The sequence below is a fragment of the Grammomys surdaster genome, unplaced genomic scaffold, assembly GCF_004785775.1.
Source record: "Grammomys surdaster isolate TR1022 unplaced genomic scaffold, NIH_TR_1.0 65, whole genome shotgun sequence".
Taxonomy (NCBI): Eukaryota; Metazoa; Chordata; class Mammalia; order Rodentia; family Muridae; genus Grammomys; species Grammomys surdaster.
This window is the reverse complement of record NW_021604567.1, coordinates 13,165,650-13,180,784: the sequence shown is the minus strand read 5'-3', so window position 1 is coordinate 13,180,784 and position 15,135 is coordinate 13,165,650. Positions and strand designations below refer to the sequence as shown.

General features: G+C 37.8%; 1 protein-coding gene across 1 annotated transcript in view; it reads right to left on the bottom strand.

The window, feature by feature from the left end:
* The window catches only part of Gpc5 (glypican 5), a 1,275,516-nt gene that overhangs the window by 976,138 nt on the left and 284,243 nt on the right, over nt 1–15,135 (bottom strand). The window contains exon 5 of the mRNA XM_028771916.1: nt 4,542–4,667. Coding sequence (XP_028627749.1) covers nt 4,542–4,667 — 126 coding nt within the window. The remainder of the gene's footprint in view (nt 1–4,541; nt 4,668–15,135) is intronic.

Sequence of the window (15,135 nt, the reverse complement as noted above, 5' to 3'; positions counted from 1 at the left end):
TTATTACATGAGTACATCCAGAGCAGTCGAGACTCAATTGTCTTCAAATAAAGGTCCTAATGTGAGAACTAGACTAATTCATTTTGTAAATAATACATCCTAATATAATTAATCACTATAGAATCAGAAACAAACAAAAGATTGAAAGCAAACTTGCTTTCCTGCTAGGCGATAGGTTTAAGTGAGGGAAGGAAGTTAAACAGTTATCATTGAGAAAGAAGTCCTCATTGAAATAGAAGGTGATAATGCGTAAGTATAACGATAAAAGACCGCTAATATTTGGTCTATTTTTACTTGATTTTAAAAACTCACTCATAATCATTTAAGAAAATGGTCACCTTAACATAAGAAATAGAGAGAAAAAACCCACTAGATTATGCCAGAAGTATTAGGAGACATTAACTAAACCAGGATGAAGTGAAGATAATTAGCTTATTATTTTTACTAGGGTAGTTAACAGCTCCTGGCTGTTTCAAGGGCTAATGTAGAGATCATGAATTCCTGTATATTGAGGGAGAGTGACTAGATTTTTCTGTCTATTAATAACAAGGGGGATGCAAGCTGTGCTAATTAAGGGACTGTGATCTAAACTTCACTGCCCAGAGGGCAGTGGAGAAATCATTGAGCAATCAATTACAATTACAGATAACTGAGAACAGAGTAGGGACTAGCACGCCTTCCAGAGAACAATTTTGTTTCAAGATAACTAAGAAGTGCAGTAGATAAGATGGACCTTCAGGGATGCAGATCACATAGACTGTAGCAGCAGCTCATTTTCATCTGAAATCAAGAACTTGGCCCATTGACCTCAGTGTTCTACTAGAGTGTATGGCACAAAGGATGTCTTTAAAATTACTGGAATTAAGATAGACTTTTTTTTCACACACACAACTCTCCTTACACTGCAGATATTTTAGACATTTTCTCTTACATTCACAAGTTCCCAATTTCACAGACTTGAATGATACAGAAGCAATCTCTAGATTCCCCACAGCTGTGCACATAAATAATCTTATCAGTCACCCCCTAACAAATGCCTGCAGGAGACGGAACACCGCCAAAATAATCACTCCAGTCTTATAATGAGTGATAAAATCAATCTTGGCAACCAATTTAGTGTGTTGATGTGTTTGGCATAATTTCCCAGGATGGATGCAATGGGTATTATAACCTACCATAAAAAGGATAATAGTCTTCACCCCTAAATGTGACAAACATTCACTTGGTATCAATTTTCCCAAAATTGAATGGCATTATTTGTTTTAACTAAAGGTATGTCTCTAAATGAATGCTTAATGCAAAGGCTGCATCCAGTGCTCCACTGTGAATCTTGCTATATTTTGTTTTCTGATAAAATTTTAAAAAATTAATATCATAGCAGTTTTTTGGACTCAGTATTTTATAGAAATGCTATTCAATCAATTGAGAAGTTCAATAATAAAACACATCTATCAGTACTTTGACTAAAATGTCACAAGATTCCTAAAACCTGAGTTAGAAATTTAAAACTATTAATAATAGCACTTCTTGTCAAGTGAACTTTTACTTTCACATGAAAGGGATAAAAGTTTTATTTTAGACAATTATAGTGCAAATAAATTTACAGTAAATACAGCATAAGCAATCAGCTAGACTACATAGATATCTAGATTTTACCATTGGATTTTCATTGACAAAAATGATTTTGTCCTAAATGTATCTCAATAACTCATTGAATCATAATTGAAAATACAATATAAGGCAAACATATAAAACAATAGGTATCTATGAAAGTTCCCTCAGAAACAAGATATGTCCAACACATCAACTTTAGTACATTAGGGTTATCTTTGGAGAAGTAAATGACTAAATGTTTAGATTTCATTCCTCCTTGCCTCAAAATAATCATGTCTGAAACATATTCAATAACAATAGAGGATGGGAGCGGTGAAAATGTTGGCTCATTCCTTAAGCAGTCATAGGAAAAGTCTCCAGAACCATGACAGAGTCAAAATATCTGGAAGGAAGATGAAAGTATCCACTGAGGCAATGGAGTTCACATAATTATTTCAGGAAGATAATGACAAAGTGAAATTTGTTCTCCAGAGCTGGAGTCTCTGCACTTGGCCCTTGTTAGTAAACAGTAGTCCTTAGCAGTATGGGGAAAGGAGGGGATAGAGTATAATGAAGAGAAGTTTCAGAATTATACTTTGCTCTAGAAATAAAGACACTTTTCATGGAGAACTCTGCCTAAAGATGTGCCTTCTAAATTCTAATGCACAGGGAGTTAAAGATTACATTAAGGAGAGAAATTGTAAAGATGGAGAAGAGCCTGAGGGAAAGGAGGTCCAGTGGCAGGCCCAAATTGGGATCCAGCTCAAGGGGAGGCTCCGAGGCCTGACATTATTACTGATTCTATGGTGTACTTACGGATAGGAGCCTAGCAAGGCTGCCCTCTGTGATGCCAAACAAGCAGCTAAAAGAATTAGATGCAGATACTTACACCCAACCAAAGGACAGAAACTGGGGACCTGTGGTTGAATTAGGGAAGAAGCTGAGGTGGAGCGTGACTCTGTAGGGGGACCAGTAGTCTCTATTAACCTGGACCCCCGAGATCTCTCAGAAACTGGACCACAAACCAGGCAGCATACACCAGCTGATATGAGGCCCCTAACACATATACAGCAGAGGACTGTCGGGTCTGGGTTCAGCCAGATAAGATGCACCTAACCCTCAAGAGACTGGAGGCCCCAGGGAGATTGGGAGGTATGGTGGGGTAAAAGGGTGAGGGGGAACATCTTTGTGGAGATGAGGGCATGGGGGGAAGAGGAGGGATGGGATGTGGAACAGTCAACAGTCAGAGGGTGGGCCTGGAGGGGGGTAAAATTTGGAGTGTTTAAAAAAAAAGATTAAATAAAATTTTAGAAAACAGAGAGAAAAAGAAATTGTATTATGTGAATTGGAGGTGTTTTCTATTCAATAGTTTTTGCTAAGTCATTCACTTCTCCTATTACACAAACCTCAAGGAAGTGACAGAAGACTTACACAAACTGAACACAAATACTTCACAAATGCTTCCAGATGAAGATTTGGATAGCACAGTTTAGCACAATATAATAGAGTAAATACGTTTGCAGTAAATGCTTAATCTTTCATTTGCCATCCTGGGATTCTCACTCATGTTCGTTAGAAATATTTTCTTTCAGGGACCATGGCCCTCCATTTCCAACTGATGTCTGACAAGGCCATCCTCAATTACCTATACAGGTGGAGACACGAGTCCCTGCCTTTGTGCTCTCAGGCTGGAGGTTTAAGCCTGAACCTTCACCCAGCCAATACCATGTTCTGAAAGATATCTGTACACCCCCTGAACACCCATGCTCTGGTGTCATCCCCTTCCCCACATTCTGCCTTTTTGTATTTTTAACCCCTGTGTGAATAAGTAAAAATTATGATTTGATTTAAAAAAATAAAAAAATTAAAAAAGGAAATATTTTCTGTGAAGACTTCACTTCAATTTGAATAATATGCAAAGAAAAGTTATCATTCAAAGTAGAAATTAGTAAATAGAATGTAGAAGGAAAAATATGGACAGAACTATTTTATCCATTCAATTGCATATTATGACTGCTCTCAGTACATGTAAAGTAAAAAAATTTTAAACACAGTCCAAGACTCAAAGAACATAATTAAAAATATTCCAGTCATATCACAAAATATTTCAATTTAACAGTTTTTATTTTCAAAATAATTTTCTATGAATGTTCATAATCTCTGGGATTTATTAACTAAGAATAACATAAGATTTATAACTTCTAAGTAGAATGATTGTGATCACCTAGAATTTTTTAAAAAATATATTACAGACATCTATATGAAAAGTGTATTGTCATATGTATTTATCAGAGTAATAATTCATTACACGATATTTTAATATCATGAACTTGTCTCTGTGGTGAAAGCTAGGCCTTGAGTCACCAGAGGGAGTATGCACTGAGAGAGTGGGCATGCTATCTTTCTTTTCTATCAGACAGCTGAAGATAAAGTGAATTTTCACAGATTCAAACACAGCTTTCAACAAATTCAAATCCTAACTAGGGATATATGAATGAAAGTGTATTTTACTTTATGCTTTAGAAACACTCTTCCCTCCCTCCCCCACTCCCTCTTCATTTTGCTCCCCCTTCCCTCTCTCTCTCTCACTCCTCCTTTACCTCCCCCTCTCTCATCTTTGCATGAGTATTCAAGTTTCACCTAGGTTACTCACAATCTAATAATCATGAAGGTAAAAAATAAGACATTTGATAACTAAAACCAGCTAGAGAGAAGAGAACAATTTAAAGGTTGGGGTTACTGTGTATGTTGGAGGCAGGTGGAAATGAAGAAAGAATTAGATTCAACACATGGTGGCTTCAGAGGTGAAATAGCAAGATCGAAATTATCCAGGAAAGTCAAAGGAAGGGATTAGCCTCTAGTCTGTGCTGTAAAGTAACAAGAGAAAGTATCCATTTCAATTCCAGGGAGAGAGAGTAAGGAAGAAAAGGAATTCATACAGGAGTTACCTTTGGACTATGTCCTCTCCATTCCAGCAGGGCCTTCCTTCTGCAGCAGCCAACTCAGTAACACAGAGCTGGTCAGCCAGGCCACCATAGAAGGACCTGTGCAGCCTAAGGCTATTGATGAATTCTCTGAATGAAGAAAAACAAAAAACAAAAAATGTAAAATCTACAGAAAAGATCTACATAAATATTACCACACACAATTTATAGAAAGCTATAGTTAACTCATTTTCATATATTTCCCATACTTTTCTAACAACCAGTAAAAACACACTGTTCAATAAAAGACTACTATCCTAATATTTAAATTTATTTTAAGAATAGAAACTTTTCACTAGCTTTGAGTCTTATTTTAAAGACAGATATTAAAAACCTATACACACACACACACTCTTTATTCAGGCTTTTTAAACCCTTCCCTAGCTACTGGCATGTAAATGCAGTAACACTCTATTTTTTTATTCCAAGTGGAAAATGTGAGACATTTACAACTCCATAATGAATTGCCTATTGAATAAAAGTTTAGTCAACTTATCTCATGCTTCTGAGTCTTTGATGACAAAGGACACAAAGTAGTACGTTTTACTATAGCCCTAGATATATAAAATATTAAAATAAAATTTAATGGAGTGAAGACTATTTTGTGTATCACCTAAGGTTTTGTTTTGTTTTCTTGATTCACACCCTATTCTCTTGCCCCTGAGGATTATAGAAGGGAAAAATCAATGATAACGAAGGATTTTACATTTTTTTGCTTAAAAGATCAAAACTTTTATGTTTTAAAATTAGGTCTTAGAAGGACAAACAATGTTTGCTCTGCAAACTAAAGGGCCATTGATAACCAAAAGTCATAAAAGCTAGGCAACCTTGATAGCCACCTGTCATCTAAATACACAGGAAGCAGAGACAGGATATCTCAGAGGCAAGCATAATAATTGGACTAACCAGAATCTGTGAGCACTGGCTTCAGCAAGAGACTGCCTCAACAGCTAAAATGGAGGACATCAACATCACTACCAGATCTCCCAAGTATGTGTTAGAAATGTACATAAATGGGTACCTACATACATGTATACTGCAGTACACAGTACATACACGTAGACAATCAAGAATGTGTAAAGTAAGAACTTTAAGATAATTTCTAATGAAGGTCATGGAGGTGACATCATTCACTGATATATACAAGGAAGGAAAAAACAGCCTTTCCTTAGTGTCCCACAGGATACTTATAGCCACTTTTACCCCATTCAATGTTTTCATCTTTCCTGACACACTCCCTAGCTTACTGTGTGTGTGTTGACTGTGTCTGTGTGCGTGTTGTATCTGTGTTATGTGTGTGCTGTGTGTGTTGTGTGTGTTTCTGTGTGTGTCTTGTATGTGTGTTTGTGTTGTGTGTGTCTTTGTGTGTTGTGTGTCACTGTGTGTGTTGTGTGTGTCTCTGTGTGTGTTGTGTGTGTCTTTGTGTGTATTGGGTGTGTCTGTGTGTGTTCTGTGTGTCTGTGCGTATGTTATATGTGTGTGTGTACTGTGTATTGTGTGTGGGTGTTGTGTGTATTGTGTATGTAGGTGTGTGTTGTGTGTGTTCTCATTATATTTTGCAGCTTTATCTTTCTCCCTGCTCTAGATAAAAAATCCAAGCAGCCAGGGGTTCTTCTGTTTGCTTCTTTTGTTTTATTCATTGCTTTGGATCTGGCAGTAATGATGGTGACAGGAGTCCATCTGATAAACAGTCACTGGAGTAGTAAATGACCAAACATTAAAGAAGTAATCAGAGTATTTGAGTTGATATTTTGTGGGAATGCCCATCTAGAAAACTAAGTAAAATGCTTACTTTTCAAACTTTGTAAGTGTAAACATCATCATAGAATTTTGCCACCATGCAGATGTAGATCTGACAGCTCCAAATAGGGACCAGAATTCTATATTTCACAAAGGCCCGCAGATGCTGTTTATGCTAGTGGTTCAAGAGTCATGCGTGTAATGACAATATGCTCTTAAATGGGAAACACTGGGCCTTGACAGACTACGAGCTGTGTGTCTTCAACCAGGAAATGGTGAACAAAGACATGGATGTCGATGGAATTTTACAGAAAAGTCAGAGGTACAAAAGTAAAGGGTTTGGGGAAAGAAAAAAAAATAAAAGTCAAATATTCATGCAAACCATAGAAAGGAAAAATGAAATTAGTACAGTTATTCACAATATAAAATACTGTGCCAATTAAATATGGTGACAAAATGTTAAAGCCCTATTTTAGAAAATAATATACACTATAGTTTCAGAACGTATAGAAATCAAGCTGAAACTGACAAACAGAAACTCCCCACATGCACACACACTTAGCTCCTTTACAGGGGCAGAAAGTAATATGAAGGAGAGTCATCAATAGATTTAGCCAGATATGGACCATGCAAGTTAGAATACTGATCCCCCAGGTAAAATGTTCCAATTGCTACAATGCCATGACCCTTGTGGCTGTGGGGGTAATGAACCATTTTCTGATTGGCTTGAGGTCTCCTCCACAGTAGGAATTTTGTCTGATTCTCCAAGTGTACACAAAAACCCCATAGCCAGCCAGGTCACAGGCCCTAGGTGGTAGCCTACTGTGGTTATTTTGCTTAATTGCTAATAGTGTTCAAACTGCCCTCTAAATGTTTATATTTGAATCTATAGATTAGTGATACCTCAACCTTGGTCAGAAAAGTTTTTTCTTTTCCCAGTGTTCAATAGTCAATTCGGAAACTCACTAGTAAAAGTGAGACATTGTATCAACCCCGCAATGCTCAGGGACACTGTAGAAGAGTGTCTGTAGAAGATGGAGAAGATAGAGCAATGCTGTCATCTAGATGTGACATCACTGCTGTACTCTTGAATGCACTGCTGCTAGGTTTATCTGAAAAAGTCCTGCATCAGATCAATACAATTAACATCAAAGTATGGACAGGAGAGAAGCTTACAAGGTTCCACCCATAACTCAGTAGCTATGTGTGCTGGTAGCAGCTGACAGCTGCTAATGGACTGGAAATCATCTTCTCTGGAGACATTGCATATAGCCCCTGGTAAACTCCCCATGCCCTAGTGGATAGCCCCACACTCATGAACACAACCGTTGCTGGACTCAGTGGGTTACTATATTTTACAAGGAAGAACAACAAATAAGGTGGGGGGACCCTATTGAGAGATGTTTGGAAGAAGGGGACAGGAGATTTGGGGTTGATTTTTTTTGTTCTTACTTACTGTTCTATTGCAGTGATAAAGATGCCATGATGAAGACAACTTATAAAAGAAAGTGTTTAAAAGCCAAAAAGAAAAGGGGTAAGTTACAAGCAGGGCTCTAAGAGGGGGATGCATAGATCTCCTGGGAAGGTGATATAGAACTTATGGCAGGTCAGGATAGGCTAGCAGGGATAGTGGTTAGGCAGGATGAGGGAAAAGGGACTGAGAGACACAAGTGGAACTAGAGAGCATTTGGCAGGTAGGAAGGAAGTGGAAACCTAGTCCAGTAGAAACACCTGAGGTTCTAGGGTGACCCTAGTGAAGACTCCAAGTAAAAAAGTCTCAGAGCCAGAACCAGCCATCTTTGCAGGGTTTGCATAGGTAGAACTTTGACACCAACCCAGCCACAAAACCTTTCATCTGTAATCTAGCCATCTGCAATATATTCTGGGACAATGGAGGCACAGAACTTGTTAGCCACCTAATGACTGACTAATTTGAGGCCCACACCACAATAGGGAGCCTATGTATTGCCTGGATGAACAGGAATTGGAGGGTGGTTATTCCAAAGACCTATGATAGAAAAAACAAACAAACAATTCCTAATGATATTCTTACATATTATAAACCAGTGTCTAGCCCAGTCATCAAAGAGGCTACTACTGGCAGTTGATGGTGGCAGACACTGAAACCCATAGCCAAACATTAGGTACAGAGAGAGTCCAAATAGGAGATCTGCATCAGGTCTGTACCCTTAGAGTTTGGGGAACCCCATAGAAGACAGGAGGAAGATATTTGGGAAACAAAATATAGAGGATGGCAGGAGAGCTTGGCCCACAGACTTCAACTTAGCAGGGCCCAAAGGGGCACACTGAGACTGAAGTGGACTCTGCATGGTCCTGATCCACTAGGTTCTTTGCATATTTGACATAGTTGTTATCTTGATCTTTTTGAACGAGCCCCTAACAGTGGGAATAGGGTTATCTCTGTCTCTTTCATCTACTCTTTAGGATACTTTTTCCACTACTGGGTTTGCCAGCAATAATATGAGGGTTTGTACCTAGTCTTATGATATCCTATTAGGCTCTTTTTGGTGGCAATTCCTGGGGGGGGTACTATTTTCAAAAGAGACATAGATGAGGGGTAAGTCTGGGTGTGATGGCTATTCCTGACTGTCAACTTGACTACATCTGGAATGAACTGCAATCCAGAAATGGAGGGCATATAACTTGTTAGCCAACTAATGACTGGCTAATTTAAGACCCACTTATGGCCTCAGGAGGGCTCTGTGATCCAGAGCTTGAGGCTGGAAGACACAGGCTTCTGACCTGGATCTTGACATGGAGCTCTTGAAGCATAGTGACCATGAGAAGCTTAGGCCCAGGCAAGGTAGTACACACCTTTAATCCCAGGGGACTGAGGCGAGCAGATCTCTGAGTTCAAGGACAGCCTAGTCAAAAACAAGTTCCAGATTCAGGCATGATGGTACATATCTTTACTATGGGCTTCTTCACCTTCTTGCACTTACTTGCCAGCACATCTGTTGAAACCTACTTCTTCAGGATTCCAGCTTATGCAGACCAGGTGAAACAACTAGCTTTGTGAAACTGAGTAACTACTATATTTTTGGACTTCCTGGTAACATTCACAGCTGCCCATTGTTGTGTTAGTTGGACTACAGATTGTAAGTCATTACAATAAATTCCCTTAATATAGAGAGACATTCCATAAATCCTGTAATGCTAGAGAACTCTGACTAATATACTGCGGGAGAGGGAAGGGTAGGAATGGAGGGAGGTTAAACTGCAGTCAGTATGGTCAGTATGTATTGAAAACAAAATAATCAATATAAATAAAAAATTTAAAGTGTTTAATTTGTGTTTATGATTTCAAAATGCTAGTGTGGATCTTCCCTGCTCTGAGTCCTCTGGGGCATGCCAAGCTGTCCTGAGCAGACTGCTATCCTGTTGTACCTCCATTCTGTCCTCACTTCTATACTCACCTAGACTGGTCCTGTGTCTCCTGAACCTTACAGATCTGAAGATCGGGACCTATGTAACCCATGGATACCTATCAGAGGCCTACCACACTAGGACAATCGAAGTTAAGCCCCCTCCCAATACCTACTACAACAGGGACATCCTGAGACCAAAGTAATCCAGCTGGTTAAAAGCAATTGAAAGAACACAAGCAACAAAGACCAGGGTAATAAAATACCTTCAGTGCACAGCTACCCTACTACAGCAAGCACTGGATATTCTGCCACAACTGAAGCACAAGAAAATGACCTTAAATCCAATCTTATAAAGATGATAGAGGCCTTTAAAGAGGAAATGAATAAATTACTTAAAGAACTACAGAAAAATACAACCAAACAAGTAGAGGTCTTTAATGAAGAAACAAATAAATCTCTTAAAAATATATAGGAAAATGCAATTAAACTCATGAAGAAAATAAATAAAATTTTGCAAGACCTGAAAGTGAAATAGAAGCGATAAAGAAAACACGAATTGAGGAAATCGTAGAGATAGAAAACCTAGGGAAGAGAACAGGAACAGTAGATGCAAGCATCACTAACAGAGTACAAAAGATAGAAGAGAGAGTCTCAGGACATACATCACTCAAAAAACTGTTAAATCTAAAAAACTTACTGACAAAAAACATTCAGAAAATCTTGGATAATGTAAAAATACTAACCTAAGAATAATAGAAATAGAAGATTAAGTGTCCCAGCTCCAAGGCACAGAAAATAGTTCCAACAAAATCATAGAAGGAAACTTTCCAAAACTAAAGAAAGATGCCTACAAACACACAAGAGGCATATAGAACACCAATTAGATTGGACCAGAAAAGAAAATACTTCCTCCACAAAATAAGCAAAACAAAAAAATCTATAGAACAAAGAAAGAATATTAAAATTGGCAAGGGTAAAAGGCCAGGTAACATACAAAGGCAGACCTATCAGAATCAACCCTGACTTCTTGATCGACTCTGAAAGTTAGAAGGACCTGGATCAATATCTTGCAACCTCTAAAAAACTACAGGTGCCAACATAGACTACTATAACTAGCAAAACTCTGAATCATAATAGGTAAAGAAAAGAAGACATTTTAAGACAAATTCAAACAATATCAATACACAAATCCGGCCCTACAGAAGATACTAGAAAAAAATCCAACCAAAGGAGAATAACTACATACAAGAAAACACAGGAAATAAGTAATACCATACCATCAAAAACAAGGACAGCATACAGAAATACACACATACAGAAATACACACACACAAACACACACACACACTAACAAAACCAACATCTAAATAACAGATATAACAATCATTGGTCATTAATATATGATCATTATTGTATCAATAAACTCAATTCCCAATATAAAGACACAGGCTAACAGAATGTATGCAAAAACAGAATTCATCATTCTACTGTATACAAGAAATATACCTCAGCAATAAAAATAGGTATTACCTCAGAGTAAAGGGCTAGAAAAAAGTTTTCTAAGCAAACGGACCCAAGAAGCAAGCTGGAGTAACCATTCTAATATTTAATACAATAGACTCTTAACCAAAATCAATCTAAAGAGAAAGGGAAGTACACTTCATACTCACAAAAAAAAATCCACCAAGACATGTCAATTCTGAATATCTATGTCCCAAATACAAGGGCATCCAAATTTATAAAAGAAGCATTGCTAAAGCTTATATCGCATCTTGAACTCTACATAATTAATAGTGGGGAAACTTCAACACCCCACTCTCACCAACTGACAGGTCATCAAGACAAAAACTAAACAGAGAAATAATGAAACTAACAGATATTGTGAATCAAATGGACCTAACATTCATCTATAGAATATTTCACCCTGACACAAAAGAAAATACCTTCTGAGCACCCCATGAATCCCTCTCCAAAAGTGACCATACAGTTCATCACAAAGGAAGCCTCAGTAGATATGAGAAAATTGAAATAATGCCTTGTATTTTATCAAACATCTATGGCTTAAAGTTGGACTTCAATAACAACAAAAACACCAGAAATCCTACATATTCATGGAAACTGAACAACTCTCTACTCAATATCTGGATCAGGGAAGAAATAAAGAAAGAAATTAAATACTTTCTAGAATACAATAAAATTTTATGGTATAAAATGAAAGCAGTGATAAGAGGAAAGACCACAGCACTGAGTGTGTGCATAAAAAATAAATAAATAAATAAATAAATAAATAGATAAGTTCTTATGCAAATAATTTAAAGTTACACCAGAAAGCTCTAGAAAAAAAAAAGAAACAAGCACACCAAACAGGAGAAGAAGGCAGGAAATATTCAAAATCCAGGCTACAATCAATCAGTTAGAAGCAAGAAAACAATACAAAGAATTAACAAAACATAGAGCTGGTTCTTTGAGAAAATCAACAAGATAGACAAATTCTTAGCTGAACTAACTAACCAAAAGACAGATAGTCAGTACCCAAATAAACAATCAAGATCAGGAAAACAATTTTAACAGCCCCATAACCCTTAAGAAAAGAGAAGTAGTCATTAAAAGTCTCACAAACAAACAAACAAACAAACAAAAACTGCCCAGGACCAGGTAGTTTTAGCACAGAATGCTACCAGACTTTCAAAGAAAATCTAATACCAATACTCCTTAAATTATTCCACAAAATAGAAACAGAAGGAACACTCCCAAACTCATTCTATGAGGCCACAGTCACCCTGATACTTAAACCACACAAGAACTCAACAAATAAAGAGAACATTGATGCAAATATTCAATAAAATACTTTCAGACTGAATCCAGGAACACATAAAAAAAATCATCCATCATAATCAAGTAGGCATCATCTCAGGGATGCAGAAACGGTTCAAAACAGGAAAATTTATCCTTGTAATCTACCATATGAATAAACTGAAAGAAAAAAAATCACACAATCACCTTACTAGAAGCTGAAAATCCTTTGACAAAGTCCAACACTCCTCCATGTTAAAAGTGTTAGAGAGATCAGGGATAGAAGGCACATATCTAAATATAAGCAAAGCAATATATAGTAAGCCAATAGCCAGCATCAAATGAAATGGAGAGAAACTTAAAGCAATTCCAGTAAAATCAGAGACAAGACAAGGCTGCCTCTTTCCCTGTCTATTCTAGTACTTGAAGCTCTAGCCAGAGCAATTAGACCACCATAGGAGGTCAAAGGGATATAAACTTGAATGGAAGAAGTCAGTTTGCTGCTGTTTGTGGGTGATACAATAGTACACATCAGTGATCACAGGAATTCTACCAGAAAATTCCTACAGCTGATAAACACCTTCAGCAAAGTGTCTAGATACAAAACTAACTCAAAGAAATCAATAGCCCTCTTTTATACCATCTTATTTCACTTTATAAAGAGGTCAAGAAAGGAATTAGAGAAACAAGCCACTTCACAATAGCCAAGGATAATATAAAATATCTTTGGTATAACTCTAACCAAGCAAATGAAAGATCTGTATGACAAGAACTTCAAGTCCCTGAAAGAAAATATCAGAAGATGGAAAAATCTCTCATGTTCATGTTCATGTTCAGCATAACTTATTTATAGACCTTGAGAGAGCAATTCTCATCTTCATATAGAAAAACAAAAAACCCAGGATAGCCAAAACAACCCTGACAATACATGAACTTCTGGTGGAATCACTATCCCTGACCTCAGGCTGAACAATAGTAATAAAAATTGCATGATACTGGTATAGAAACACACTTTGATCAGTGGAATCAAATCAAACACCCATCAATAAATCCACACACTTATGGACAGTTGATTTTTTATGAAAAAAGACAAAAATCATAAAATGAATAAAAGAAAGCATTTTTAACAAACAATAAATAAAATAGTCATAAGAGGCAAATCAAAGGAAGATACAGGGTGGGAGATGGGATGTGGAGTGGAATGGTGGTACTTCAGGATCAGGGGTGGGGAGGAAGAGGAGAGATCGCTAAATGGCTATGAGAATGAATGGAAATCTGGAAGTGGAAGGGATGGGGAGGTAAGGGGCATCTCCAGGACCTGGCAGAGACCTGAGAAAAGGAAGATCCCAGGAATCAATGGTGGTGAACTTAACTGTGACTTACAGCATTGGGGATATGAAACTTGAAGAGGCCATCTCCTGTTGCCAGGCAGGAACCCCAGTGGAGCTATAGGAACACCAACTCACCTACCAAACTTCCAACCCAAAATTGATCCTGTCTATAAGACATCCATCCACAAACAAGAACAGGGAATGGAGCAGAGACTGAGAGAATGGCCAGGCAATAACTAGCCCAACTTGAGGCCTGTCCCATAGGCAAGCTCTAATCCCCAATATTATTAATTATTAATTATTAATGGTATTTTTTAATGCTTACAGACAGTAACATCCTGTCCTCTGAGACACTACACCCAGCAGCTGACTCAGACAGATACAAACATCCACAGCCAAACATTGGATGGAGCTTGGGGATTCTTATAGAAGAACAGGAATGATTGCAGGACCTGAAAAGGATAGGAACTCCACAAGAAGACCAACAGTGTCAACTAACCTGGACCCTTGGGGCTCTCAGAAACTGAACCAGTAACCAAAGAGAATACATGGGCTGGACCTAGACTTCCCACACATATGTAACAAATGTGCAGCTTGGTCTTCATGTTGGTCCCAAACAACTGAAACAGGGGCTATCTTAAAAGCTGTTGCCTCTCCATGGGACAAGTTCTTCTAGTTGAGCTGCCTTGTCTGATCTTAGTAAGAGAGGATGTACCTACCCTTGCAGAGACTTCATGAGCCAGTTTGGGAATATACCCAAGGTGGGGGTCCACCTGCTCAGAGAAGGGGAGGGAGGATAGGATAAGAATCATGGGAGTGTGTGACTGCAAGGGACACAGTGAGGGGGATATAAAGAGAATAAGTTAAAAAAATAAAAGCTAGAGTGCATGCTGGTAGAACACAGGTATTGTAGAAGGAATAGCTACAAGCTCATAATCTACAAACAATAGTCAGAGTGAGGAACACAGAAAACGGCTTGAATGTCTTGGAACCTCAAAGCCTGTACTCACTGCCTCCAACACAGTCTCATCTCCTAATAGTTCACCAACTGTTAGACAAACTGCAGACCCAATATTCAAAAACATGAACCTATGGTGGCCCATCTGCATTTAAACTACCAGAGATATCAAGATATATATGTGAAATTGTCAAATAATAAAAAAATATTATTCTAAAATGAAGTTTTGCTCAGCATATTGTGTCTAGAGGGTACATTAGCTATAAGGAAGGAAGGAGGAAAAGGAAGGAAGGAATGAAGGAAGGAAGGAAGGAAGGAAGGAAGGAAGGAAGGAAGGAAGGAAGGAA